We start from the raw sequence: 13,077 nt of genomic DNA, 5'->3' as shown, positions 1-13,077 counted from the left end.
TATATATTTCGTTTTTAGTAAAAATATTGAAATCTCACTCGTTGATCAAACTCTATAGAAAACAGTAATTAGCCATAAAATAAGCTCATTTTTACTAAGTTATATTATAGGCTTTCTGAAAGGGAGAGCCATTACCTTTACTATCTTAGGCTTTACAACACACCGTAAGTAACCAAGTAAGATTTTTTTTTATGAGTCAGTTTATTAGATCATCTGCAGGACTACATATAATAACATGTTTAGGGGGTTTTAGCTTTTACTAGTTTATGGCAGGAAGGACTGAGTGAACTCCCTCCACCATATTTTCTTTAAGATCTTTAAAAGTATTTAAACAATCTTGAAATAACTGAATCAAACATATGAGATATTTAAACAAAAAATTGTTAAGCTTTACTAGTTAGGTTAGGTTGCTCAAAATGTTTTGTACATAAATTCATTTTTGACATAAAAGTGCTCGTTTTAATCCTAATTCGACTCTAGGATTAACATAAATTTCAACAAATCCCATCAAATCACATTTACCCTTCGTCGTAAATCTACTGACTGCCCTACAGTTTCATTTAATGATGTTACTCTTACCCCTGTCGAACAGATTCACTACCTTGGACTACATTCGGACAAACGATTAACCTGGAATCCTCACACAATACTGAAAAGACAGTAAACTGCACTTCGATTTCGACTATTACAGAACTTACTAGACAAACGGTCTAAACTTCCAACACATTACAAAAGACTGATCTACATGACTGTAATAAGACCAATCTGGACATATGGAGTTGAGCTTTGGGGCTCCACTAAACCTTTGAATTCCATTTCCATTCAATCCTTACAATACAAAATCCTTCGTAAAATCCTCAATGCTCCTTACTTTGTCACAAATAAAATCATACATAAAGACCTTAATGTTCCCTATGTAACCGATCTAGCCTGAACCAGATATCACTCCTATCATTATAAACTCCCTAACCACTCAAACCTCCTAGTTTCTAATCTTCCATCCGCTTCCATTCCTGACAATCCTCCGAGGCGCTTAATATTTAAATAAATAAATTTAAGTAAATAATAATATACAGGAAATATGGTAATACTAAAATTAAGAATGAACATCAGAAATAATGTAGATATGAAAATCAACTAAATAAATACATGTACAAATTCAAAATTATTTAATATTAAAGTAATATGAAAATATATTTTTATGTATATCTGATTAATTAAATATTATTATTATAAAGGCGACAGACCATGGAGGTCTTAGTCCTCGAGCGATGTATTAGGAAATACATCGTGCATTACTTGACGTGGTTTTTTGGTAGGGTGGGTTCGTCGCTCCTACGCCTATTTTTTGTGGGTGCCACTGGCCATTGGCTAACGGGTCTCACAAAAGCCCGAGGGGAGGCTGTGAGCGAGTTTTGTATAATTTTATACTTGTAAAAATACTGGAGGGGGCCGCGCTCGATCCAACCTCAGAGTTAGTAGATAGGCGCGTTGCCACGCTGCTACCGCTGCCCCTGTAAGTAGAATAACAAAATTAAAAAGAAAGATGTAAAGTTATATAAGCTAAGCGTAGTAAGTAATACAAATAACAATAAATACAAATTACTACTCTTAGCTTGAATTACTATTTCATCTATATATGTACTTCATTAATTTCGTTATTCAACTTACTTAATTAACCATATGTACGGTTTTCTTTAAATTTCTTATATCACTTCAATTTTAAATAGTTTCTTATTTAAAACATATATTTATTTAGTTGATTTTCATATCTATATTATTTTCTTCGTTCATTCTTAATTTTAATATTAGTATATTCCCTATATATTAATATTGCACTATGCATTATCCTTTAACACGTAAGTACCTATATTATTTGTTATCTTCTTATGTTTCTTGTTATTCAGTACTTCTATTTAATCATTATCGTTGCTATTTGCCTTTTTTGTCCTTAGCGCTGACGAAGGCCTGAAATTCTGGTCCCAGCGTTCGCAGTTTTTACGTATTTTTGATCTTCAGTGACCTAATTTTCTCTTCAAATATAACCCATAGTCAACCATTTTGTCACCATCATTAATTTATTTAGTTAATACATTAATAAAAAGTACATTTAAATTTCAATAAAGAAATAATATATATATATATTTGTAATATTTCATCAAAGAAAAAGCATCTACCTAATATGAAATCTCCTTGTTCTAGAAGTTCGAGTGGGAGGTCCGTGGCAAGCTGGAGAGCCAGGAACAGCTGAGGATCCAACTGTACTCCCACAGCCGATACCTTTCGGACCGGCTCATCGGATCCTACTGCCTCATCTTACAGTCCTTGGTCCTCGAGAAGAAGCTACTCATCACTGATACCTTACTGGACAACAACAACAGACCGCTCCCTGTAAGTTGTAGCAATCATTGATATTATTTTTTAAATATTTTATTAGAAGATATGACTTATTTAATTAGGCTGTTCCCGAAATCTTATCTATTAAAAAAACCTTACCTCTAGAATTAAAAAAAACTTTTGGGTTCAGTTCTGGATAAGAGAATTTTATTGATACTCAATATCCATTTTTTAATGGAAACACTATTTAAAAAGCAGTGTCGCTCAACTGCATTGGGCTGCTACATACGCACACAACATAAATAATACTAGTTAGTACAAGAGCCCAAGAGGAGGAAAAAAGCAGTTATTTCACTCAAATATTTGATCGCTTTAATTAAGACTATGTATAATTACAAGTTAAAATTGATGAGTCTGCCCAGTATAGGTAGAGGGAATAAAAAATTACGGCTTTTTGGGAGCTCTATATCTTTAAAACTACCAACAAAACTAGAAAACCTAAGGGAATATCAATTAAAGAAGAGTAAATTTGATAAAATGTGAGCCCTAGTAGAGCTATTTACGTTCAATAGTTGCTTTTTAAAAAGCAACATTTCATAAAAAATGTACTGAACATCATAAGTTAGTGAATTTATTTTGATAAATCTATATCTCAATAACCATTTGACGTACAGGTGTCTGCCAGCGCTCAAATTAAAGCTAGTTTAATGGACTATAAAGCAGTTCATGACATTTATAGTTGCAGGAGTAGTAGTATTCACGATATACAGTCGTTTGTCGAGATGCAGTCCTAAGTAACGGATCTGTTCGACAGGAATAAGTGGGGTATTATTAAAGGATACTGTAGGGCAAGAAGTCATGGAAATTTCACTTAAGATATATCCTTTCTAAAATTTACTATTGATGTTTGACAAGTGCGCCTTTGTTAACACAACCTTCACTTGAATGAGAGTTCTAAATTAATTGATTAATTAATTCTTGTAGGTTTCCAATTGGCTATTTCTTTTATTTTTCAGGGTGACAATACTGCTCCATAGTATATATTTCATTATATTATTCATTACTGGATTGGTTTGTATTTATTTAATGAAGTGTAGTGAAAAGCTCTTCCTTATCAAAGGATAACGACGCTAATGGTACAGGAATATATCATTAACGACGTTTCGGGGCCATCTCTCTATCATCAGGTACTCTACAATACATATTAATGCAATTCATAACATGCATACTACCACATAATTATTCAACAACAAAAATTTGTATTTAAAACAATTACCCTTAACATGATTATATCCTCGAATTTCATAATTGAAGTCTTGTTAATATAATGTTTTTAGATTTCTCCTTATTTTTTATGAATGCAATTTTATTGATTAATATATTTAAAAACAAACTGACAGCCATAATTAATTGTTATGACTATTATACCTAAGACATATAATATATATAAGGAGAACAGTTTAGTTATGAGGTGTGAGGATATAATTATAGTAAGGTAACAGTTGCTGAATAATTGCATTGTTGCATGCATATATATTTATACATATATGCATATATTGTGTTAATTTGTATTGTTGAGTACAAATGTCGATGGCCCCTAAACATCGTTATTGATATATTAAAATAAATAAAGTAAATAAGAAAGAGTTTTTCACTACAACTCATTAAATATATATTCTATATCAGTGAAATGTCTATTGTCAAACATGGAAATACGAAAAAAGTATTTTCTCCTTAAGTTAATTATCAAATGCTTTTATTTTTATATGTATCCATTGTTTATTAACACCAACAAAAAGAGAAACATTTCTTTTTCAAATAAACAACCTAGTGAATAAATAATCGAAATTAAATGTTTAAGAAAATTACATTAATAAAATTATTTAACATGTGAATAAATTTGTTTCACATATTAAATTCCTAAAATAGTAACTTTAAATTAATAATTTTAAATATTAATATTATTAAGTTTATAAATTATAAATTTACAATTTCATCTATAAATAAAAATAGGAATGTTTGCATGTGTATTACCACAAAATCAATGCTACAGCTTCCGTTATAAAGTTCTAAAACGCTGACTACCTTAATAATCAGAGTTTTATTATTTTTTCATTCGGGGTCAGACATTTAGAGATAACAGCTACTACATACTTCTAGATTAAAAGGGTAGTAAACGATTCTTGAAATAAACTTTATGAGATTTCTTGAGATAGCCCAATCTATGTTTTCCTGCTCAATCGTCGTGTACATTTAATGTCTTATGTGTGTCTGCATCAGAGCTTGTACAGTGGCAATAATCAAGAGTTTAAATCACGCGACATGATACAGCTAATATTTTGTATGATTACCATTTTAATACAGTCACGCTAAAAATAGAAAAACGTTTCTTAGCTGAAACGCATATTAATATTCATAAGTATAAGTAGAACTATTTAAAATTTCGAAACAATAAAAAAATATTCTATGAATACATGATAGGTAACTCAAAGGAGAACCATTATTATTTAATTACTTATCTAACTTTATGTTTTACTATTTTATATTTAACCTTTCAATTTTCAGAGCCACGTGTGTTTTTAAAAATATTTTTTTTAATTCAAGATGAGGGCCTTATTTAGTACAATTAATGAGGCTAACATTATATATATTTATCCATGTGGTGGGTTTAACTAAATTTCACCATCTTCATGTTAGGATACCATTTTGATCATGTTACTAGTAACTATAATAAACCCTTTTAGGAAATGTTTAGCATGAAAAATATAAAATAAAACTGACTATATTAAAAATCTGATTTATACTGATATTTTTAATAGAAAACCATTTCTTATAATGACTTTTAATTTTTAATGTTACTCAAACTATGTTTTTCTTAATTGTATGGCTCTATCAAGATTATTAATAAAATTGCCGAACTCTAAAAATAATTAACACTCTTTTAGAGCTTCAGTAATGGGTTTTATTTTTTTCACAAAAGGTTTTATGATTGTTTACGTAGAAGAAAATCACAATACAAGCAGCTTATTCTAGATATTTCAAGCTAACACATCATATGCGATATATTTACTTTTCATAATTCCTTTGGTAGTAATAAATACGTAACAGCAATTACGTATAAAAATAAGATCACGACTGACTGTGCTCATTAAACAACCGAAGACATGCATTGCAGGATCATATAAAATTCGATGTAAATCAGATTTAGCCTCTAGATTCCAATCTAACTACGTTGATGAGCGTGGTTTCTTACACTCAAATACTTATGAACGAACTCACCGTAATTGCTTCTCCCATCAAACAATATTCGTGAGCCGTCGACCTAATCTTACAGACGTTATTTGGCATTGAGAAAAAAGTGAGTTTGTACTGGTTATTATTATTTTTTTAGTCAACTATCCAACAAAAATATTACGGCCAAGTCAATACCTTGGACGCTAAAAATGTTAGTGTACATATTGGAGTTTTTTAGAAGTAGATTTGTTTCTTGAAATATTTTTTCTAAATTTCTTGGACCAATTCGAATTTAATACCGGAAAAATTTATTTGTATATTTATTTAAAAATTGAGCTTTATTGTCCTTTGTGATGAGACTATTTTCCCATAAAAGTCAAATCTACTTTGCCATATTGAAGCAACTTTCGTTGCTCATTTGTTCTAAAGTAAATAATCAAAATAAGGTGATGTTAATAATCAAATTAGCTACTATAGTCTGGTATAACATTTTATTTATTTAAAAAAATACGATTTTCATAATAGACAAAATAAGATTTATATTTTTACACCTGAAAATATTATTTTAAAAAAATCATTTAATTTAGCACCCTCGATAACTTAGAAACTCATGAGAATTATAGAAAGTTTAAACAACTTTTTGTAGAGATTTGAGGGGGCAAGTTTTTTTGTGGAAATTTTGTGGGAAAATTTTTTTCCCAAAAATGGCAGTTTCCCACCACTGTGCGTCGGAGCACCGCGAGAAGTTAGAGGGAAGTTAGGCAATTTGGCAATTTCTTTGTAAACGTTTTACATTTTTTTTCTTTTTTTTTTTTTACTTTGATTACAATATGTTATTATTTGTTTGGCGTTAAAATAAGATTATCAAATTTGATTAAATTTTATTCACATTGGTTAACCCCCAGTTAACCTTCTAAAAAATAAAAAAAAAACACCTGTTCTAATAATTCAATTATTATTGTGGTTCATTTTTGTATTAATAAGTAAAAAAATAAATACGAATTTTCTTTTGTGTTACTTATTAAAAGACTTATTGAAAACTACGCTATATTTCTGGTTATATTAGAATAAATGGAGTCAAAAGAAGTTCTATTTGGCCTTCACACGTTGGGTGAGGTACAGGATAACCCCCCCCCCCCCAAAAAAAAACGTAATTTATATTAACAAACATGTACAATAAGCCATACAAATGGCCGATTGGTCTTTTAGGAGCCGGGTCTTATTTAAGTCACTTGCCTTAAAAAAATATAGAATACATTTTTCTTCAAAACCAAAGTAGGTCTATATTCTAGACATTATGATTTGTCATTTCTTGTTAACCTTCACTATTATACCCCCTCTGATTGAGATTCAGCGATTTTGCAAATGACATTAAATAATAATGTTTAGAAATAAAAATGATATTAATACGTAATAGAAATAAATTTCTGTAACTAAATTTATTTTATTATATTTTAGTAAAGAAATAACAAAATTCTGAATAAGGCGTAAAATCATACTGTATACACAAGACCTGAAAGTAATGCGTGTTAGTATACTCGTGCCCCTGAAGATAGTACTGAGTTCACCAGCCTATAAAGGCTTTTATCGTTCTGAGGGCGTTCAACATATCACTACTTTTCTTGCATAGTGGCACATCTGACAATTTGTCTGTTATTTTATGGCGTATTTCAAAGATAGTGCCGTAGACTGTGGTTATTATCTTTACTGAGGTTGTCCTACAAACGTTCTTAAAGCTATTAGAGTTGTTAAAAATTAAAACTTTTTTTTATTAAAAAAAAAACATTTATTGGAATTATACATTCTGCCATACTCAAGAACAATAGGTATTAGGGATGTAATTACACAATCATATACATATAATATAAACAAAAATAAAAATTAAATAAATAATAATAATATAATACAATAAATAATAATTTATAAACTAAAATGGATAAAAATGAAATTATATGTACACATCATAAATAACATATGAGGATAACTGGGTAAAATAATAAAAATTAAGAAAACAGCAGAAGTAAATAATTAAAATAAAATATATAAAATCTTGAACAAAATCATACATATATATAATATTTATATTCTACCCAGGGAATGCCGAATCAAGCCGTGCCATCAGAATGTAGATGCCATGCCAGAATTCCAGGGCTTCTCTCCCAGTCATGTCACTGGTATTGAGTACCAGTGGAGACTAACTCCAGTTTACGATACAATATATGGAAGATCTCAAAAACAAAATATAAAACTTCTACTGGGCAAATGTACAACTGTTAAAGAAAAGCAGAGATATACAGAAAACAAACTCTTGTACACATAACAAATTAATATTTTCCTTAAATCATGACTAATGTTTCTGGTATTAGAAATTGAAAATGTTTTTAATTTAAAAATTCAAGTCTCCAACTTTCTTCTTTTCAAAAACTTAGTCAATTATTTTTCAGATCGAATATAAAAAAGAAGAAAAAAAGAGTAAGGGAATAAATAACTGGGCCAACGGTTTATTGGGTCAAAGAATAGCTCCTAACTTTCTGTACAAAGGCACAACTTTATAAAGGAAGAAAATAAGATTTATCGGCAAAAGGATAGAAAGGAATTCGGACAGGAAATTCGGCCAATAAGCAGGAATGCCTGATGCATAAATATACAACGAAACACTTCCTTCCTGTACAACTCAATCTTCCGCCAAGTCACAAGAGAAGTCTAAAGAAGAGTCTCTTATAAAATCTACAATAAAAAAGGCGTCATTAAGTATAAAGAATTTTTGCGTTAGTCAATAGTTGCCTGTTAATTAATCAATTCAATTAAACCTAATTTACTTCCAAAAAATATGAAGCAGATACAATGAACGTATGTTGATATAATTTCAATATCTATTTTATTATATTAAATTAAGGAGTTTGAATGCGTCTTAAGATCTATCGGTCTGATTTCTAAAAAATGCCTTTCGTTTTACATTGAGTGTTTGGCCGTTTATTGAAGAACCTTCAGACAAGAGGGCCTAAACCTTTTTATACCGCATTTATTAGTTATCTACATTCCACATCTATTCGAGTAAGCTCATGTAATTTAGGGACTTTTGATTAGTATATTAATTATTGGGGAAGTAAAAAAAATAACAATATACATAAGAAAAACAAAAGAAGCAAAAATAATTAAAAGCGTTAAAGAGCAAAGACAGTACTGATTAGAGACATCCTGGCGTTTACTGTCAGGTGTCTTTGTATGTTTGTCTGTCGTAGTCAGAAACGTCTTTATTTCTTAAATAAAAACGCTTCTCTATGCTCTGTCAGCTATTGTGGTAGTTTGTAATGTGTACTTGTTATTTTATCGTTTCTTGGAAAGTATTTAGAACAAATTAGTCAGTAAATCCCCATTAATACTTTCCATAATAAATGAAATGGGCTTCCAATAATTTCAGTGACATGAAAACTAATGAATCACAAATTTCTGATACCAAACAAAAGAATTATTTACCAGATTATTTAAAAGAATTACCAAAAACTAGTATATTTAAGTCAAAACTCTCACTTGAAACTATTTATAACCATTCTACTTAATTAATTAATCAAGCCGAATGTGTTGAATTCTTGCTTACCCTTGTAGTAGCTACATTAGTAGGTATTTCAACTATAAGTTGATTTTATCCAGACATTCTGATCCGCTACATACTATTTTCGACAGAGCACATATCAGAAGATATATCAGTAATTAGCTAAAAATGTGTAAATAAAAAAGTAATAATTGTATTGATTTTTCAGGCTACTGTTACGTTCGAAGTTACCTACGTAGAGATGGAAGGGTCCGACTGGTCCCTCAACGCCGAGCAACAGATGTTAGTGGACATCGAACAGAACATCGCCAACCTGGAAAGAAGCATACGACGCAGGGGTTCTTGGCATTCTCACGAACCTTCACCAGAGCAGAGTCCCAGGTAAGGATTAAATTATTTTCTAATTCAAACTTTGTCCCACTTTTATAAGAAATAATAGTAAGAGGTGTCATGGTGGTCGTCAAAAATATCAAACCCTAGTTTACATCTGAAATACTAATTTGAAGGTCCCCTGAATCCAAATAACCAGGTCCCACAAAATGTTTCTGAGTGCAGGCTTGTCTATATCTGTGTGTACAGTCTAGAACACCCACAAGTGAAACGTTCTACGATACCGAAACCCAATATTCAAGAAAGGTTTGGAATATTACAGCAATTTTTCCATAAAACTGTCTTAACGGTGATGTTACTTTATATTATATATTTTGTTATTTTTTTCGGTTTTCTCAAAAATGGTTGTTTGAGGAAGAATCCCTCTCACTAATTTTGAATGGGACTTCAAGATGCTCCCGTCAATTGGCCTACACATAAGGCAGTGGAGTATCTGCACCCAATTGGAGTGTACAGGTTAAAAGAGTGAACAGGCCTCTTCAGAGAGTGTGAGGATAATAGAACCATTCTTTAGCTTTCATTAAATTCTCAATAGCTCACCAATTAATCACTAAGTAAACTACAATTCCTTTCATTATTTAATCTATGTATTTAAATAAATTCTCAAAATTAATTTAACTAACAACTAACCCATGTTGTACTACCCTTTGACTTAATCACATATAATTAATTGTATTATAAATCATTTTATGAATATAGTCTTATCTCCCAATTTAGCCATGCTTAAGGTATTTTAAATCCATCATATACAGCCCACTCCATTCATACCAGCGATACCATTAAATTACAATTAATTCGGGTAATATTCCTCAACATTGTATCCCGGTGAATATTTGAATTAAATAATTTTTTGGTGCTTTTACCTCAGTGCTAACTTAAAAACAACTAGAATATATTTTACTTTTATTTTTGGAGGTGATATTTTGTAGAAAAAAGGGACTGAAAACTTGTTTCTTACTTCAGAATTACCCTAAAACAATTCAAATTATAACGTTTCCAAATATCTATACAATATATTCGAAGGGTTTGAATCGATTTTAACCGGTGCCGGCAAAGCCAACGAAAATTGTGGAGAAAAATATATAAAACACCAAAATACAGAGAAAGATATTTTCTTGTAACAATAACACAATTTTTACTTCAATACAACATGATATTTTTTATATAAAATATCTCTTATATAATATTGCACGCAAAATTTTCTAGAGATTTTTATTTAGCCATATTAACCTAAAAGCATAATTCTGTCTCAAAGCAAATATGTTTTAGAAATAAAATATATTTTTATTTAAAAAAGTAAAGTTTTTAATATCGCAAGTGTACAAGCATATTGTATTTTCATTTTTATACTAAATAATTTATTTTTAACATGTAGGCCCTTCTCTAAAATTTCAAACGCTGTCTGAAGAATACTACTACTTTCCATAAATAATATCGTAATAAAAATAAATATCACATTAATTTATTATACTTTTTCTACATTAGACATTATTTTATAATTTGATTTAATAACTGGAACTTATTTGTTGGAAAATTATGTTTAACCTACGTAAACACTGAAACGTCATTCCCTTACCTTTTCAAGACACAACATTTCCGAATTTGAATATCCCTAATACCATTAAAGTAAATTTAAAAGTTTTAGACATGCGGTAGCATTTAATTAACAGTTTCAGAGAGAGAAAATGATCCCCTTTTTATTTCATTATAAATAGAACAAAATTAATCTTAGTCCGGGGTTCAGTGTCATTCGTTCACTTCGTCATTCATCGCTCGTTTATCTTTCAAGCCAATCACAATCCACTCTTGACACCGGTGCTGGAGTCTCTTTTGGTATCTCTGCCTAGTGGAGGAAGCCATCTGTCCTTCCATCTCAAACCTACATGGTTTTCCTTCCGATGTCCTCTTCCTCCGTGCCAAGTATTGGTTATATTTCGCTAGAACCAGGAAGTGATCTGGGCAGCAGTCCTCTTCATCCCGCTTCTCTGTAGCTTCGTACATCCGAGCAGTGCAGTACGTCAACCAGCATGTGGTCCAGCTGTCTTCTGGTTCTGTCACCTGGACTTACCCACGTTTCTTTATGAATATTTTTGTGGGAAAACATAGTGGTTGTAACTCTCATATCTCTTGAGGCAGCGAACTCAACAGTTCGGAAGCCATTGTCGTTTGTCGTATCGTGCCTGCTATGCTGTCCGGTAGTGGGTGTATATATTTCTTCCTTGCCTATCTGTAGCATTGAAATCGCCAAGTATAATTTTGGTGTCGTGCTGCGGTATCTCATCATACATCTTATCATATACGTCAGTCGATCATATAATGCTTCCTTGTCTATTTCCTCTGCATCTTCAATAATAATAAGAAAAAAGTAAATAATAATAAAATTTATATATGTCTATAAGCCGAAAGATAAATAAACGAATGTTAAAATATGTATATGAAGTAATAAGAGGAAAATAAAATAATTTAAATTTTTAAATAATATATCAATAAAAAAAAAACACTAATCACATTTATACTAGTACGAGTATATAAAATACACAATATATACAATACACTCTCGACATGAATCACTGCGTAATGAGCCAGTGGAGGCTGAGTGTGCCCCCTCCCGTCTTCCAGCCAGGTAACTTATAATCCCTTCCATTATTCCTTCTAAACCTTAAATCAATTGTCGAAATTAATTGAAATTCTAACAAATGTCTTGTAACCCTTTTGGCAAAACAAACTGAATCAATTGTTTCATAACTATTAAAAGAGTACAAGTTTTATTTAATATTATTCATTATAATTATTTCAAATATAGTCTACTCCAGCTATACCAGTAAATTATAAGTAATTCGGGTAATATCTCCGGTTGAATAATACAATCCATATATATAACATATTATAAATCCATTTTTATACAAACACAAAGTTTATTTACGTAAGTGTTTTACTTTACTATCTGTAGATTCATGTTTGATGTATTTAAACCCCTGACAAACAATCATATAAATTGATAACCCATAATCTTAAAAGATAAGAACTCCTATACACCTTCCACCATCCATTTTAAGCATTCAAGTAAAATTTTAAAATAATTTAATGGTACTTGTGGAGAGATAGATTTGTGAAAGTTATTAAAGGAAAAAGCTGGGGGTAAAAAACCTCTGGTTCCCATCATCGCAATTGATATCGAGAAACACAAGGACCTTTGTTTCATCAATTCAAATTATAAAAACTGTAATTTGATTCTCTTTCAAAGGGCTCACTCATTGGTAAATAATGTTTCAGTAATTATTGACTTTTAGACGTTCAGAGCCATTTAACAAAGACCTTTGATCAATTGAACCGACATTTATATGCAACAGAGAACAAACCATCGTTTTAGTGAAATTGTGTTTTACAAGCTATTTCTCTAAATTTTTTTACTGTTTTTGGTATAAGAATATCTACTTGAATATAACTTCATTTTTTATTAAATTTGCTTAAAAATGCATACCTTTCTTCAGATTGAATACTGTTGACAGTATAGCTACTACTACACGCACAATTCTTTTTTAACAATCTTTCATAAATTATAA

General features: G+C 30.4%; 1 protein-coding gene across 1 annotated transcript in view; it reads left to right on the top strand.

Annotated features, from left to right (window-relative positions):
* LOC106685085 (otoferlin) overlaps positions 1–13,077 on the top strand; it is a gene marked incomplete at its 5' end in the record, with an annotated part of 241,026 nt that overhangs the window by 100,129 nt on the left and 127,820 nt on the right. The window contains 2 exon segments of the mRNA XM_024359161.2: positions 2,203–2,391; positions 9,333–9,505. Of these exon segments, the coding sequence (XP_024214929.2) occupies positions 2,203–2,391; positions 9,333–9,505 (362 nt within the window).

This window comes from Halyomorpha halys, unplaced genomic scaffold (genome assembly GCF_000696795.3).
Source record: "Halyomorpha halys isolate HHAL.00 unplaced genomic scaffold, Hhal_1.1 Scaffold657.1, whole genome shotgun sequence".
Classification (NCBI taxonomy): Eukaryota; Metazoa; Arthropoda; class Insecta; order Hemiptera; family Pentatomidae; genus Halyomorpha; species Halyomorpha halys.
The sequence above is the reverse complement of the archived record's forward strand: the minus strand, read 5'-3'. Positions and strand labels throughout refer to the sequence as shown.